Source organism: Diabrotica virgifera, chromosome 3 (genome assembly GCF_917563875.1).
Source record: "Diabrotica virgifera virgifera chromosome 3, PGI_DIABVI_V3a".
NCBI lineage: Eukaryota > Metazoa > Arthropoda > Insecta > Coleoptera > Chrysomelidae > Diabrotica > Diabrotica virgifera.
The window spans coordinates 24477275-24491073 of NC_065445.1; the positions used below are offsets into that span (position 1 = coordinate 24477275).

A 13799-nucleotide genomic window follows, 5' to 3' on the forward strand; every position below is an offset into this window, starting at 1 on the left:
AATCTACCCAGATATCTCACATCCTTGAAAAAACGTCCCTCATTCAACAATAAATTACTCCCTCTCTAAACGTCCCTGTATTTTTAAAGCTTTACCGAATATACATAACAATAGTCTCTTGTAAATAAATTAGAATAACAAAAAAAAGTTGAAACCACATGTAGGCGGACAAATTAAGACCTTCCCAATTAAATATTGCTTAATATCCAGGTTGACTGCGTCCGCCTCTGCTATTGGTGGCCGCTGATATCTTCAGCCATGATTCGCCAGGAACCGTCTCATTGACTCACTAGGTTTACAGAAGTAAGCACGAGGTCATGCTTCTGAAAGACAGTGCTCGGTCTCATGTTGCCAAAGTAGTGAAAGAAAGTCTACAACGAAAGAAATGAAGGATATTAGAACATCTATTATATAGTCCAGATTTATTGCCTTGTGATTTTCACATCTTTGGGTTGGACACAATCGGCTTTTCCACAATAGTTTTCAGTTGGACGAAGAAGTATAAAATATCGTAAAAGAATTTTTATTTGAGATCACTACTTTGTTTTCCTAAAATAAGTTTTGATATCTAGACAGACAAATATCCAGACTTGATCACATCACAAATGAAGAAATATGAAGAAGGTCAAGAATACCCAAATGTTCAATACCGTAGATACCTACCAGTACCGGTTTAACCTAACTTCAGGCCCTGGGCACTGGATATTTAGGGGCCCCCTTCATTGCTACTCATTGTCAATTTTTTTTAACAAAAATACACATGCCTTAACCTGTATTAACTATAAACGTTTATTGTAAAACCCATACATTTTTAAAAATTTTAAAACAAACGAGAAAAATAGCAAACATAAAAAATATTCCAAAAAATACATTTATAAATATAAAAAAAAACAGAAAGTTCTAGAGAACAACACATGACAAACAAAAAACATTCTAAAAAATATAAGAAACACATTAGCTTCCTTTTTTTCTTTACTAGGCATTAGCTTAGCAAACTGCCATATTAAGTAATACAATCAAAATCCAGTTGCTCCATTTCTTCATTTTTTATAATACGATAGTGATAATGCGTCTAGGTTTTCTTGACCCTTTGACCTTCAATATTAAAGCCAAAAAAGACGGCTCGCCTGACGCATTAGAAATTGGTATCGTCAAATATACTTGCAGTAAAGTTAAAAATTGGCAAAAGTTGCCTTTATATCCTGGATGACACCAAATTTTCAAATGTTTATTCAAATTTTGGCATAACGTTATAAAATGAATAATTTCATTATGCAAGTTCTCTTTGGTTTCATCAACATCTTTTTTATATTTCTCGCATAAAATATTAATTAACAACTACGATCATTGTCACAATGAACGCATTGATTGTGGGAATTAAATGCAGTAGTAGATTGATTAATGCATTCGTTGTCACAACAATCAATTTACATATATTCAATAATCATATATTACTCTATATTAACAACATTTGTACATTGTTTTAATGAAATCTGTACGTTGTCACGATAAACCAAGGTAATTGCTTGTCATCTGAAATCAAGAACGTGAGTTGCTGCCAGAATTAACAGTAGGTATTTATTAAATATACGAAAATAAGTTATTGGCTGAATAAATTGAGTGTTATTGATTAATGATGTACTCTAGTTATTCTCACAATTATTATTCAATTATTGTGACAATAACCAAATACATTCGTCAATGTCTAAAAGTTCGTTGAAACAACAAATTAAATTGTTGTGACAACGAAATACTATTAAGTAATCACTGTTAATCAATATTACGAACTAAATTTTTTTGAGTGTATGATTTCATTCTGTTTGTTTCATTTTGATATTTTAGTCTACAAAAAAGTAATACATTTACTAGATAACGGTTTTTGCTGTGAATTTTAACGAACTGCTTATTTGACGAAATTTTAGATTTAATGGAAGAAACACGACAACATAAAAACAAAGATAAGTAATCAGATCTATAAAAAAAGTCAATAAACAAATAAAATACAAAATTAAGCAAGGTAAAGAAGAATTTCCATTTCTTTATTCATCTTTCTCAGAACCTCTTTGTTTGTGACGTGTTCTGTTCACGATATTTTCAGAATTCTTCTGTACACCCACAGTTCGAATGATTCTAGTTTTTTCATTGATGCCGCATTCAAGGTCCAAGTTTCCATTCCATAAGACAAAGTCGAGAAAATGTAGCACCTCGCCAACGTAACTCTTATGTCCAAGTTTAAATCTCTTGTGCAGAGTAGGATGGTATGGGCATGTAAAGCGAATGAAAGAAAGAACGATGGTCAAAACAGGATTTGGTAATCTGTGTTACATGGGATAGAAGAAGGCGAGGAACACCAGCATTAGAATGAAGAGCAGGAATTAGAGCCATGAATGAGGAGGAATGGACCGACCGAAAACGGTGGAGATAGAAATACGGGATGGGACAGAGGCTGTAGAACTCCCGTAGATATAAATTCCAAATGAAATAGGTAATCAGCGATTTTTTTTTCAAAATATCATAAAACCTAAATGATATTGATTAGAATTGAAGATAATACGTAGATATGTTCAATAACATATAGTCCAGGCGCATCTGTTTTGAGATGGACGTTGAGAGGTAACTCAAATTTTTTTGCAGAAATTGCTTGAAAATAGGTCAAATAATAATATTTGAACAAACTGGAACCTGAAGTAAAAACCACTTCTATGTAAAAGGTATATTTACTAAAAATTTTTAGAATCCCAATGGATTCAATAAAATGAGTTCATCAGAACGTTTTCAAACCTATCGGTCCATCATCAGTGAATTTGAATACTTGCAAAATAGCCCCAGAACCAAACAATGGTTGTGATTATAAATAAATCTATACATTATGTTAAAATAAAATTAAAATGGCTAAACGCGGATGTTCAGGGATTAAACCCTGGGAACATGGTGAAATTCTACCCGAGGACCCAATCAACCATCTTCGGTCAACGATGACTAAGTGTCGGAAGATGGTTGATTGGGTCCTCGGGTAGAGTTTCACCATGTTCCCAGAGGTTTAATCCCTGAACATCGGCGTTTAGCCATTTTAATTTTATTTTAACATAATGTAGATTTATTTATAATCACAACCATTGTTTGGTTCTGGGGCTATTTTGCAAGTATTCAAATTCACTGATGATGGACCGATAGGTTTGAAAATGTTCTGATGAACTCATTTTATTGAATCCATTGGGATTCTAAAAATTTTTAGTAAATATACCTTTTACATAGAAGTGGTTTTTACTTCATGTTCCAGTTTGTTTAACTATAAGGTATACAGCCAACCCAGGGAACTACCCCTTTTTAGAATAATATTTGAGTTATCCTCCCTCTCAAAAAGGTCCGGAACATTGTTTAAATAATCAAAATGTCCAAAAATTAAGGAAAAATTCGATTTTTTTCTTGGTTTTTTGATTATAACTTTAAAAGTATTCATTTCCGAGAAAAGTTGTACTGACATAAAAGTTGCGTAATTAAATTTCCCATAATATAAAATTGGTTAAAAATTTAAAAAATTGTTACCCTAGGTTGCAAAATAGCAATAATTGTGAACAAACCATACAAAAACAAGTATTCGCATTTTACGTTTTTCAACCATTTATGCTACACTTAGGACCTTCATATTTCACCCAGAAAAACATTATGATACAGTAAAACAATACTGTAAATTTCATTGAGATCGGTTCAATAGATTTTGCAAAAGAAATTTTGCAATCCAGCTTTCGCAAAAATAATTTATTTTTTCAAAATGTTACAAGACTGAAAATAAAGCAGATAGCAAGTTGAATTTTTTTTGTTTATAGAAGTGTACTGTACCTTTCATTTGTAATTTGCAAAATTAAAATCGATTAATTACCACGGCGTCAGGAAATTTTTTAAATAAACAATAATTTTTGGTGCTACGCGCAGGACAGCGGTGTTAGATTCACACAAGTTGATTTCCATCAAAATTTCTTCCAACCTTTATTTAATATATTATTTTCTTACTCTATATTTTGTTGTATTTTAATATTTTAATTCCACAAAAATCAAACTTATTTTATTATTGTTTGTGAAATATTGTTTAAACAATTGCATATGTTTAAAAATAATAAACTTTTATTTTTCAAGTTAAAATATATGAACAAAGAAAGTTTTTGCTAATAAAAGTGTTATTTCAAAGGATAGAGTATGTGTTTTTATTTTGCAATAAACAAATTTATTTATTTATATCGAAATTTAATAAAAATTAAAATGTATCAATCATTATCAAAGGTCATTGGAATGCCAAATCAGAGCAAACTATCCGCTGTCCTGCGCGTAGCAACAATAATTAATGTTTATTTAAAAAAATTCCTGACGCCGTGGTGTTAATTGATTTTAATTTTGCAAAATTGCAAATGAAAGGTACAGTAGACTTCTATGCGCAAAAAAAATTTCAACTTGCTATCTGCTTTATTTTTAGTCCCGTAACATTTTGAAAAAATGAATTTTTTTTACGAAAGCTGGATTGCAAAATTTATTTTGCACAATCTGTAGAACCGATCTTAATTAAATTTACAGTATTGTTTTGCTGTATCATAAAGTTTTTCTGGGTGAAATATGAAGGTCCTAAGTATAGCATAAATGGTTGAAAAACGTAAAATGCAAATACTTGTTTTTGTATGGTTTTTTTCGCAATTATTGCTATTTTGCAACAAGGGTGACTATTTTTTAAATTTTTAACCAATTCTATATTGTAGGAAATTTAACTACGCAACTTTTATGTCAGTACAACTTTTCTCGGAAATGAATACTTTTAAAGTTATAATCAAAAAACGAAGAAAAATATCGAATTTTTCCTTAATTTTTTGACATTTTGATTATTTAAACAATGTTCCGGACCTTTTTGAGAGGGAGGATAATTCAAATATTATTATTTGAGTTATTTTCAAGCAATTTCTGCAAAAAAATTTGAGTCACCTCTCAACGCCCAAATGTACTAATATTTTTACAGATGCATCCTGGTCTAATAAGCCACACATACATACCTTCCCATGCGTGTTAAAAAATCTTGTTGTTGGCACTAATGAAACATGAACATCCTAATTAAGTATATTAAAAGTTTTCATTTCCCTATATTTTTATAGTAGTGAGGTACACCTACTCAGGTAACACATAAATTAGAATATTTTGCTTATAGCGACCCTAGGAAAAGGAAATAAAAATCTACCCAGATATCTCACATCCTTGAAAAAACGTCCCTCATTCAACAATAAATTACTCCCTCTCTAAACGTCCCTGTATTTTTTAAAGCTTTACCGAATATACATAACAATAGTCTCTTGTAAATAAATTAGAATAACAAAAAAAAGTTGAAACCACATGTAGGCGGACAAATTAAGACCTTCCCAATTAAATATTGCTTAATATCCAGGTTGACTCCGTCCGCCTCTGCGATTGGTGGCCACTGATATCTTCAGCCATGATTCGCCGGGGACCGTTCTATTGGCCCGCAGCGACCCCAAAGCTCCACCCCTCTTGTTGTTATTCCTTATCGCATTTATCTCCCGGCAATACGCACCTCAGTCGTCAATCAGAGGTTTCAGTCCCACTCGTAATTAGGTGGTAGAAGTTTGGCTATGCAGTGTAAAGTGTTTTGTTAGTGACTAAGAACTGAGTGACAGTTAAAAAAACTTGTTTTAGTGTTTTATTAATATAGTATGGTGTCATATTACGGACAATCTGCCGGAATGTATCATCAACAGCAAATTTCGGGCAATGGACATTTCCAAGCGAATTCATCCATGCACCCGTGGTACTCAGCGGCGGGGTACCGCCAGACTCCTCAGCTGGGATCAGCTCCACCGGGAGCGTACTGCGAAGAGCAGCAAATGTGGCACCATCATCCGGCGCATCATAGTGTGTTCCAGCATGACATTCCGGACTTTTTGCATTCGGGAATACCTATGTTGCAGCATCCGCAACACCAGTTAGATCCGGAAAGCCAGCTTCCGTCGCCACCGATTACGGGAAGTGATATTTCTAGTCCTGGGGGACAGAGCGGGAATATATCGCCTCATAACAACCACGGTCATCAAAGTAGGCCGACACCTGCGAGGAGTCCATATGAGTGGATTAAGAAGACGTCGTACCAATCTCAACCCAATCCTGGTAAGTGAATCAAAATGTTAAATTATTTGAGACATTGATAGCTTTCATTATGGAAGGTACCTATCTAAGTATATCATATATTTTTGTACTAACGAAAATTTGCTGAGCAACTTTATTGATAGATGCGATAGCGCAACAATGTTAAAACTTTTATTGATAATTGACTCAATTTAATCAAGAAAAAAAGTAAATTTATTGCTTTAGATAACAACTAGATAACTAATTGTAATACCTACAAAATTTTGTTGTAGAATCGAAGAATATTAAAAAATTAAGGCAGCAACTTTTGAAACAAATTCAATAAATTAATATACTTACCTAGTAAAGATCACAAATTATAATGTGGATAATGATCAGATTATTCCTCTTTTTCTTGTGATTCCTTCTCCTATAGGAGGTTAGTTATCATCATAGCTATTCGTCTGTTGTTGGTAGCTAATTTGAAAAAGTCTGTTGAGCTGCAATTCTACCGTTCACGTAGGTTTCTCAGAAGCTTAGACCATCCTTCATCGGTTTGTTTCTCTTATCCTTGCATGGATCCATTGCAATTCTTAATATTTCAAACACCGTCTCATCTCTACATAAATATTCAAATTGTCTCAGTTTTTATGCCTTCCCAATCCTTTTGTAACCGCCTTGATTTCCGTATTTGTAACATTGTAACTCATTGAATTCACTGCATCACATTCACTCCATCAGTTTCCATTACATCCAATAAAATACACTTTACGCTCATCTTCAAGTCTAAGTATTATAACAAATTGACCATCAGGAACATGTTTTTCAGTTTTACAAAGGTTTGCCTGGCAATTCTGCCTTAATTCGTGACTCATTTTACTACTTTACGCAATTGTTTTATATAGCGGTACCCATGTTCCTAGATATTTGTAGGTGTTAATCCTTTCTACTCGTTTTCCTTCTATGGCTAGTACATAGTTCTATAAGTTATAAGTTTCTGATGTCAAACTCTATAAAATGTCTCAAAACCAATGGAGCAGACGTCTTTATGATAGCACATTACTAGAAAAAAGTGTTTTTCTTATTGCTAGTCTTTTTCCGAACCCAAACTGGGTATCTATCATATTATATTACAAATATTTTGTACAGTCAAGGCAACTATAATCAGTTGGCTGGTATAGTAATACCAGCTATCTAAGACAATCATTAATATTCAGCTCAGCGGGGTGGAATTGCATAAACAAGGGATCTACTTGTTTTATGATATGATTGTGCAACCTAAAATGGCGAAATTCCTCTCAAAATTTGATATTTATGATCCTTAAACAGCTAATGGAGAAATCTTACGACTAGGTCGAAGCGCGTGAAGCGACATTCTGAGTGAAATAAAAAAATGTAACAGAAAAAGATAAAAACTGAAGACGCGATTCAACCCTACGTGAACTACAGTAAACGCAATTTGAAATAGAGAAATTCCTCTCAAAATTTTGTGTTTACGATCCTTGAACAAATAAATATGGTTATTTATGGTGAGCGTTGAGTGACATGGGTTGGTGGTACAGGTATACATTTCAAAAACCCTTTCAGCTGGGCAAACCAGGGAATACATCAGTGTCGTCGTAATTTTGTGGTCTAATTACGTTGGGTTTTAATTTTTATCATTGTGTGAATTAACCAACTACTAATATTTTTAACGGCCCCACTGGCGCGGTGTAATAAATATTCTTGAAGGTAGGATGTCCAACCATGTGTCTGACCCATCTTATCACAAAGTAAATATTACTAATTTTACAGCCCTGTGGAGTTGTACTGTGCTCTCTGTCGTTCTCACTATTATATATATTATTATCTCTCTTTGCCGACGTCTAAATTTTTAAATACCTGAAGCTCGTATTAACACGCGCTTCGACCTAGTCGTCAGATTTCTCCATAATACCGAACCCTAATTTATGGCATCGGTACCCTAATTTATGACCTGTGGAGCGTCGCATTTTTCCCCGTGGATTGTCCGGTAAAATGACACGGTTCAAGGGAATTTAACATACAGGTACTAAAGCGTCCCGCTTTCGATGGAGTTAGGGCGCTCATACGATCAGTGCCGTGGTAATTTTACTATGTAGTGGTCTAACTACACACATTGTGTAAAGATTTTTTTCATTGTATGAATTAAATAATTTAATCAAATTTCTACCGCCCACACTGGCGGGTACCTTCATATTCTTGGGGTCATGATGGTCCCTTTGAGTTTATCATAAAGTAAGTAAATATTTCTTAATTTTACAGTACATACTTTGCCAACTGTGTTCTCTTTGCACTATTATATCATTCTCTATCTCTCTTGCCCGACGTTTAAATTGGTAAACTGGTGAAGCAAGCTTCAACGCGTTATTGGTCTGAGCTTTTAGATAGCTTATACTTACTACTATCGTTGCACCATACTAAATTTACAATGAAGATGCAGTAGAAATAAACAACCCAAGACACGTTAAATGCTACTAGGAGCACACGCGAATCATAATTTACAATGTATATACATTGTAAATCCGAAATCATGATTTCCAAAGTTTATACATAGGGGAGCGAAGTATGCTAAATTTGCAGTCACTCGAGCGTTATGGGGACCTATTGGGTTTTGATTATTAGGTCCTAAAACCAAAAAGAGTTAAGTAAAATTTTTCATTTTAGTGGGGACTTTCCATTTTTTTAATTTAATTTTCCATTTCCAACAATCGTTTTTTCCGATTATAGCGCCATCTATCCATAATTCGAAAATATGTCTCGAATAAACGTTGCTTATTTTTACGTAGATAATCCAAATCTGCAATAAAAATTTGGGGGTCCCATTTAAGATTTTAAAGTAACCCCCCTCCCCCCACCTCCGTGGGGGGTCGTGTTTGCTACCATTCGATAGATTTTTCAAAAACATTTTCAAAGTATATTTTGCAGTTTTTCGATCTGATGTTCATTTTGCAAAATATCGCGGGGTTTGTATTTAAAATTTTAAATTTACACCCCACCCCTCTCCGTGCGGGGTCCAGTACCATTCGATAGATTTTTGAAAAATATTGAAGACTTTTTTTAGTTTTTCGATCTGATGTTCATTTCGTAAAATATTCGCTTTTTTTTTGTGAAATTTTTTGACCCATTTCCTTATGTCCCGCTCAAATCGTCAGATTTTTGAAAATTACACTCTTGCATGTACCTACTTAACTTACCTTATCTTAATCTGACAATTATTCGAGTATTTTTAAGGATAGTTTTTTTCGGGTCCCCCTTAACGAACTTCCCTGTGTTAATAGCCAATATATGGTAGAAGTACATCTGCAGGGTGATACCTAATCTGACGCGCTCGAGTAACTGCAAAAATCCCCGCCTGGGCTCCCCTACTATTGTAAATTATGATTCGGGAGTGCTCCTAGTAGCATTTAACGTGTCTTGGTTTGTTTATTTCTACTGCATCTTGATTGTAAAAGTATAAGTTTTCCATTTTTAGAGAAGGTAGATAGATATAGGTATGTTTTATAAAGTGATATCCTATAACATCGACTTCACATTTCAATATATTTATCATTTAATCTAAAGATTATTATATCTAGATATGTGGTTAGTTTCACTGATGATGGTCCGACCGTACCGAAAACGTTTTGAAGATAATTTTAATCTGGTCGGATAATTTTTAAAATTTTAATAAAAATATACCATCATACATCATAAGTATTCCACGAATACTTTAAGCGTTTGGCATAATAATTGTTAATAAATTAGCTTATAAAAATAATTTATACTATACATATATCAAGAATATAAAAAAACTAATATATTATTCACTATAAACTGTTTCTTTAAATGTACCAAAAAAATAATCAAACGGATTGAGATCTGAGTGTACAGGTGGCCATAATAAAGGTCGACTTCTTCCTGTCGACCTTATAGGTAAATATTCATTCAAGAAATGTTTTCATTTGCCTGCCATATATATGTGCCAAGATACCGTTTTTAGAAACTAATTTTTCAAAGTGCCAATCAAACAAAGTGAATTTTTGAAAAATATTTTTCATTCAGAAATCGAATATTCACAACAGAGGTAAGTTCATTCAATGGATGTAATAACAAATTAGCAATATTTGATTAGACTTGCGAGACAAAATAGTTTTGATTCAGCTATTCTTGTTATTGATTCTTCTTGTTTCAATAATAGTGAATTCATCACTTTACAGACTGTTATAATACTCATATCATAATCCAGTTCATTTTTATTTTATGTTGTACATATTTGTATTTGAAGCTTGTGGGGGTGGTCATTAATTATTCATCTATAAATTCTTTACAAAAACTATGCTGTTACATCATGCATTTCTAAACTGAGTAGGTATACAAAAACTGGTGTTCTTCTATCCTTTAATATTCCATGAATCATATTTTTTGGAAAACTTTGGAAAGTCCAAATTTAGTACATTGTTTAGCATCGAAATATTTAATAATGGGTTATTCCCGAGCGAGGCTCAGGGCCGGCGATAACGGGCCTGCAAGGGATGTAGTGCAGGCGGGAGCCCCTGTTTGGGGCCCAAAAATGAGCTTGTTTCTGCTGACGATATACAAAATACTAATTTAAAACCCGAAGGGCGCCTATGCTATTTTTACAGGCGGGCAATTTATAGACATTAAAAGACCAGACTTATTTCTGTATCATTCACAAATATGTCGAAAGATGTGAAAATTTAATTATCCTGAGGTTTTCAATTTGCAATATCTAGGTGGTGCATAAATTATGTAAATTATTAGGTATTTGTACTAGTGTTCTAAAGAACCAACCGAAGAAGAGGTTTTCTTAGAAACAAGGAATTGAAATTCCTTTTTTGCTGCCACATTGCCGAGAACTGAGGTATTTTCTGCTTCTAATAATACATACAATAGAACAGTGTCATCAGCACCAAAGAATGCACCCTCAGCACTAAGAATATTGAAAAGATCTAAATGAAGTTACAAAAGTTTTTGGATTGGAAATTTAAGGTGTTTGAAATAATATTAGAAATTTAGAATGTTTGAGATCATATTAGCGAATGATAAAATTTTGAATGTATGCCAAAGAAAACTACTCGAAGAATACAAAAAATTGAGCTGGAAATCAAGACGTCAATAATAAGAGCCAGAATAAGAATAGTCTACTCAAACGGAGTATGGTCTTCTTCTTCTTCTCCCCATAATGTCTTAACACTAGTGTTGCCAGGTCCGATTTGTTTTTAATCGGTACATAAGCAAAAACAAATCGGGATTTAGGGTTGTAGATCGGGACAAATAAACAACAATAGCCCAGTAAATGACCGCCCAGTAAAAAAGTCAATACTTTTCGAGTAATGTTATCGAACAAAATATTATTAGCAAAAATGTAGCTTTTAAAAAAGCAAAAAAATTGTATGTTCAGAAAGTCTATAAAACCAATAAAAGCAAAGTTGTAGCTCATCAAAAATACGTTCTTATTCGTCAAATTCCAAATCGAATTTTTCAACTTGAAATAACCAAAAAATTAAGCAATTTTCGGGCAAAACCTATTACATTTTTTTAAATTTTTATCTGTAAGTACGTACGATCTGTAAGGTTTAACGGTTGGGAGTGCTTAGTTTTGAAAAAAATTGGTTTTATAGCAAAAAAAAAATTTCCTAAAATATTGGAAAATGCCCTTTTTTCAAAATAACTTAAAAAGTATTAGGTGTACTAAAAATCTCAAGGAGTAAAAAGTAGGTAGGTTTTGCTTTTATAAATATATGATTCATTTTGTTTTTCTGTAAGACAAAAATTGGTTAAAATATGGCTGTTCATATTTTGCATACACTCGTGATTAGTGACTCGTTCAGGCCCTTTCAATCATGTAAAAAATACATAAGTAAAGTAAATTGTTTGTAAAGCCGTAACGATTAATTTCATTTGGGGTGCTAAGTAGGGGGATATTTTCACGGTTTTTTTACCAAAAAAAGGAGTCAACTTGATTTTGAGCACAACTCGCTTAGTTTTGATGCTAGAAACTTTTTTAAAACATAAAAATAAAGCTTTATTAAAAAAGTTTTAATTGGTTTTTCCCGAAAAGTGCTTAATTTCTTGGTTATTTCACGTTGAAATATTTGATTTGGAATTTGACGAATAAGAACGTATATTTCATGAGCTACAACTTTGCTTTTGCTGGGTCTATAGACTTTACGAGTTCACAATTTGTTTATATTATGCTACATTTTTGCTAAGAATATTTTTTCAATCAAATACTTACTTTTTGAGTTATTTGTGAAAATCGACCAAAAACGTGATTTTTTTGTCGAAAAATAAACATTTTCAATCGTAAATAACTCGAAAAGTATTAACTAAGTTAAGATTCTATAGAACTAAAATTGCTTAGAATTAGTCAATTTATCCATCTCCGGACTTATTTTAAACGCGCGGTTTTTCACCCTCATCTAGGGGTGACTGTCACCCCCCGAGTAAAATCAACCAACGGCACAAGCCGTCCAAATTTTCATGCAATTCGAAGTTGATCCTGAAAATTACACGGTATCGCCGTATTTCCCGTTCATTTACTGGACTACAAGGTGTTTCTATAATCTGTATTTAATCCTACATAATAATAATAATAATCAGACGAAATTACAAAAGAAAATCGTAGATTAAAGAAAATTATTTATTTTTTATTAAAATTATATTTTTCATTCGATTTTACCGCTTTTTCACAAGCAGTGCCTTGTTTTTATAACATAGTTATAAAATTCACTGCAAATCCCCCTGAAATTGGTTTTAGTGGGTGAAAATCGGGACATTTGGTGTCCCGATCAGGTACAAATCGGTACGCGTCCCTGGACCCCTGAAAATCGGGACGTCCCGCGCAAATCGGGACACCTGGTAACGCTACTTAACACGGATTTTTCTAAAAGTTTTCATCTCTGCTGTTTCTAGCATTCTTTTCGTCCTTTATTATATCATGTCATGTTTCTGCGTATGTCATTATTGGTCTGATAACTACTTTGTAAATTCTACCTTTCATTTTTCCCAGATATTTTTATTTCTCCCTATTGTTTCACTCTGGGATATATCTAGACTGATTACACGTGGAGAGTATGCATAGAAATATGCGTAATAATCAGTTGATATGTATGGATGTACATACCTACATCAAATGAACTTTTCAGAGCAGCCGTCTTCAAAGTCCGAATAGCTATGATGATTGCCGACCTCCGTCGATTATATGGCAATTGAAGAAGAAGATATTGCTTCATTCAGGCAGCCTGCGACTCTGCTAGCTGTATTCACTGGATTTTCCACTTCTATTTAGAAGTGGAAGATAGCGACGATAGCGTGATGCCTAGATACTTCTACTAGATAGATACTACTAGAACACCGTCACTAGTTCTATTATCTGACCCTCCAGCTCTAATTTACATCTGTAGTCTGTATATTTGCTGTTATAACCATGCATTTTGTCTTTTTTGGGGAAATAATATGTTAAATTTTCTGGCGGTTATATTACTTAAATAATTTAATTGGTGCAGGCTGCACCGTGCAGCATACGTTGTAAACTATCTTCAGTGTAAGGGTCGATTCCCGCTATACCTCCCGTTTACTTTCCATAACCATTCCATACACCTCCCATTAAAATTCTATTCTCACTATACGTTCCGTTTACTTCCCATACACGTTCCATACAC

General features: G+C 33.3%; 1 protein-coding gene across 1 annotated transcript in view; it reads left to right on the top strand.

Moving 5' to 3' along the window:
• The first annotated feature begins 5586 nt into the window (after positions 1-5586).
• The window catches only part of LOC114349513 (homeotic protein caudal), a 128443-nt gene continuing 120230 nt past the window's right edge, over positions 5587-13799 (top strand). Inside the window, exon 1 of the mRNA XM_028299915.2 lies at positions 5587-6156. Coding sequence (XP_028155716.1) covers positions 5706-6156 — 451 coding nt within the window. The 5' untranslated portion in view covers positions 5587-5705. The remainder of the gene's footprint in view (positions 6157-13799) is intronic.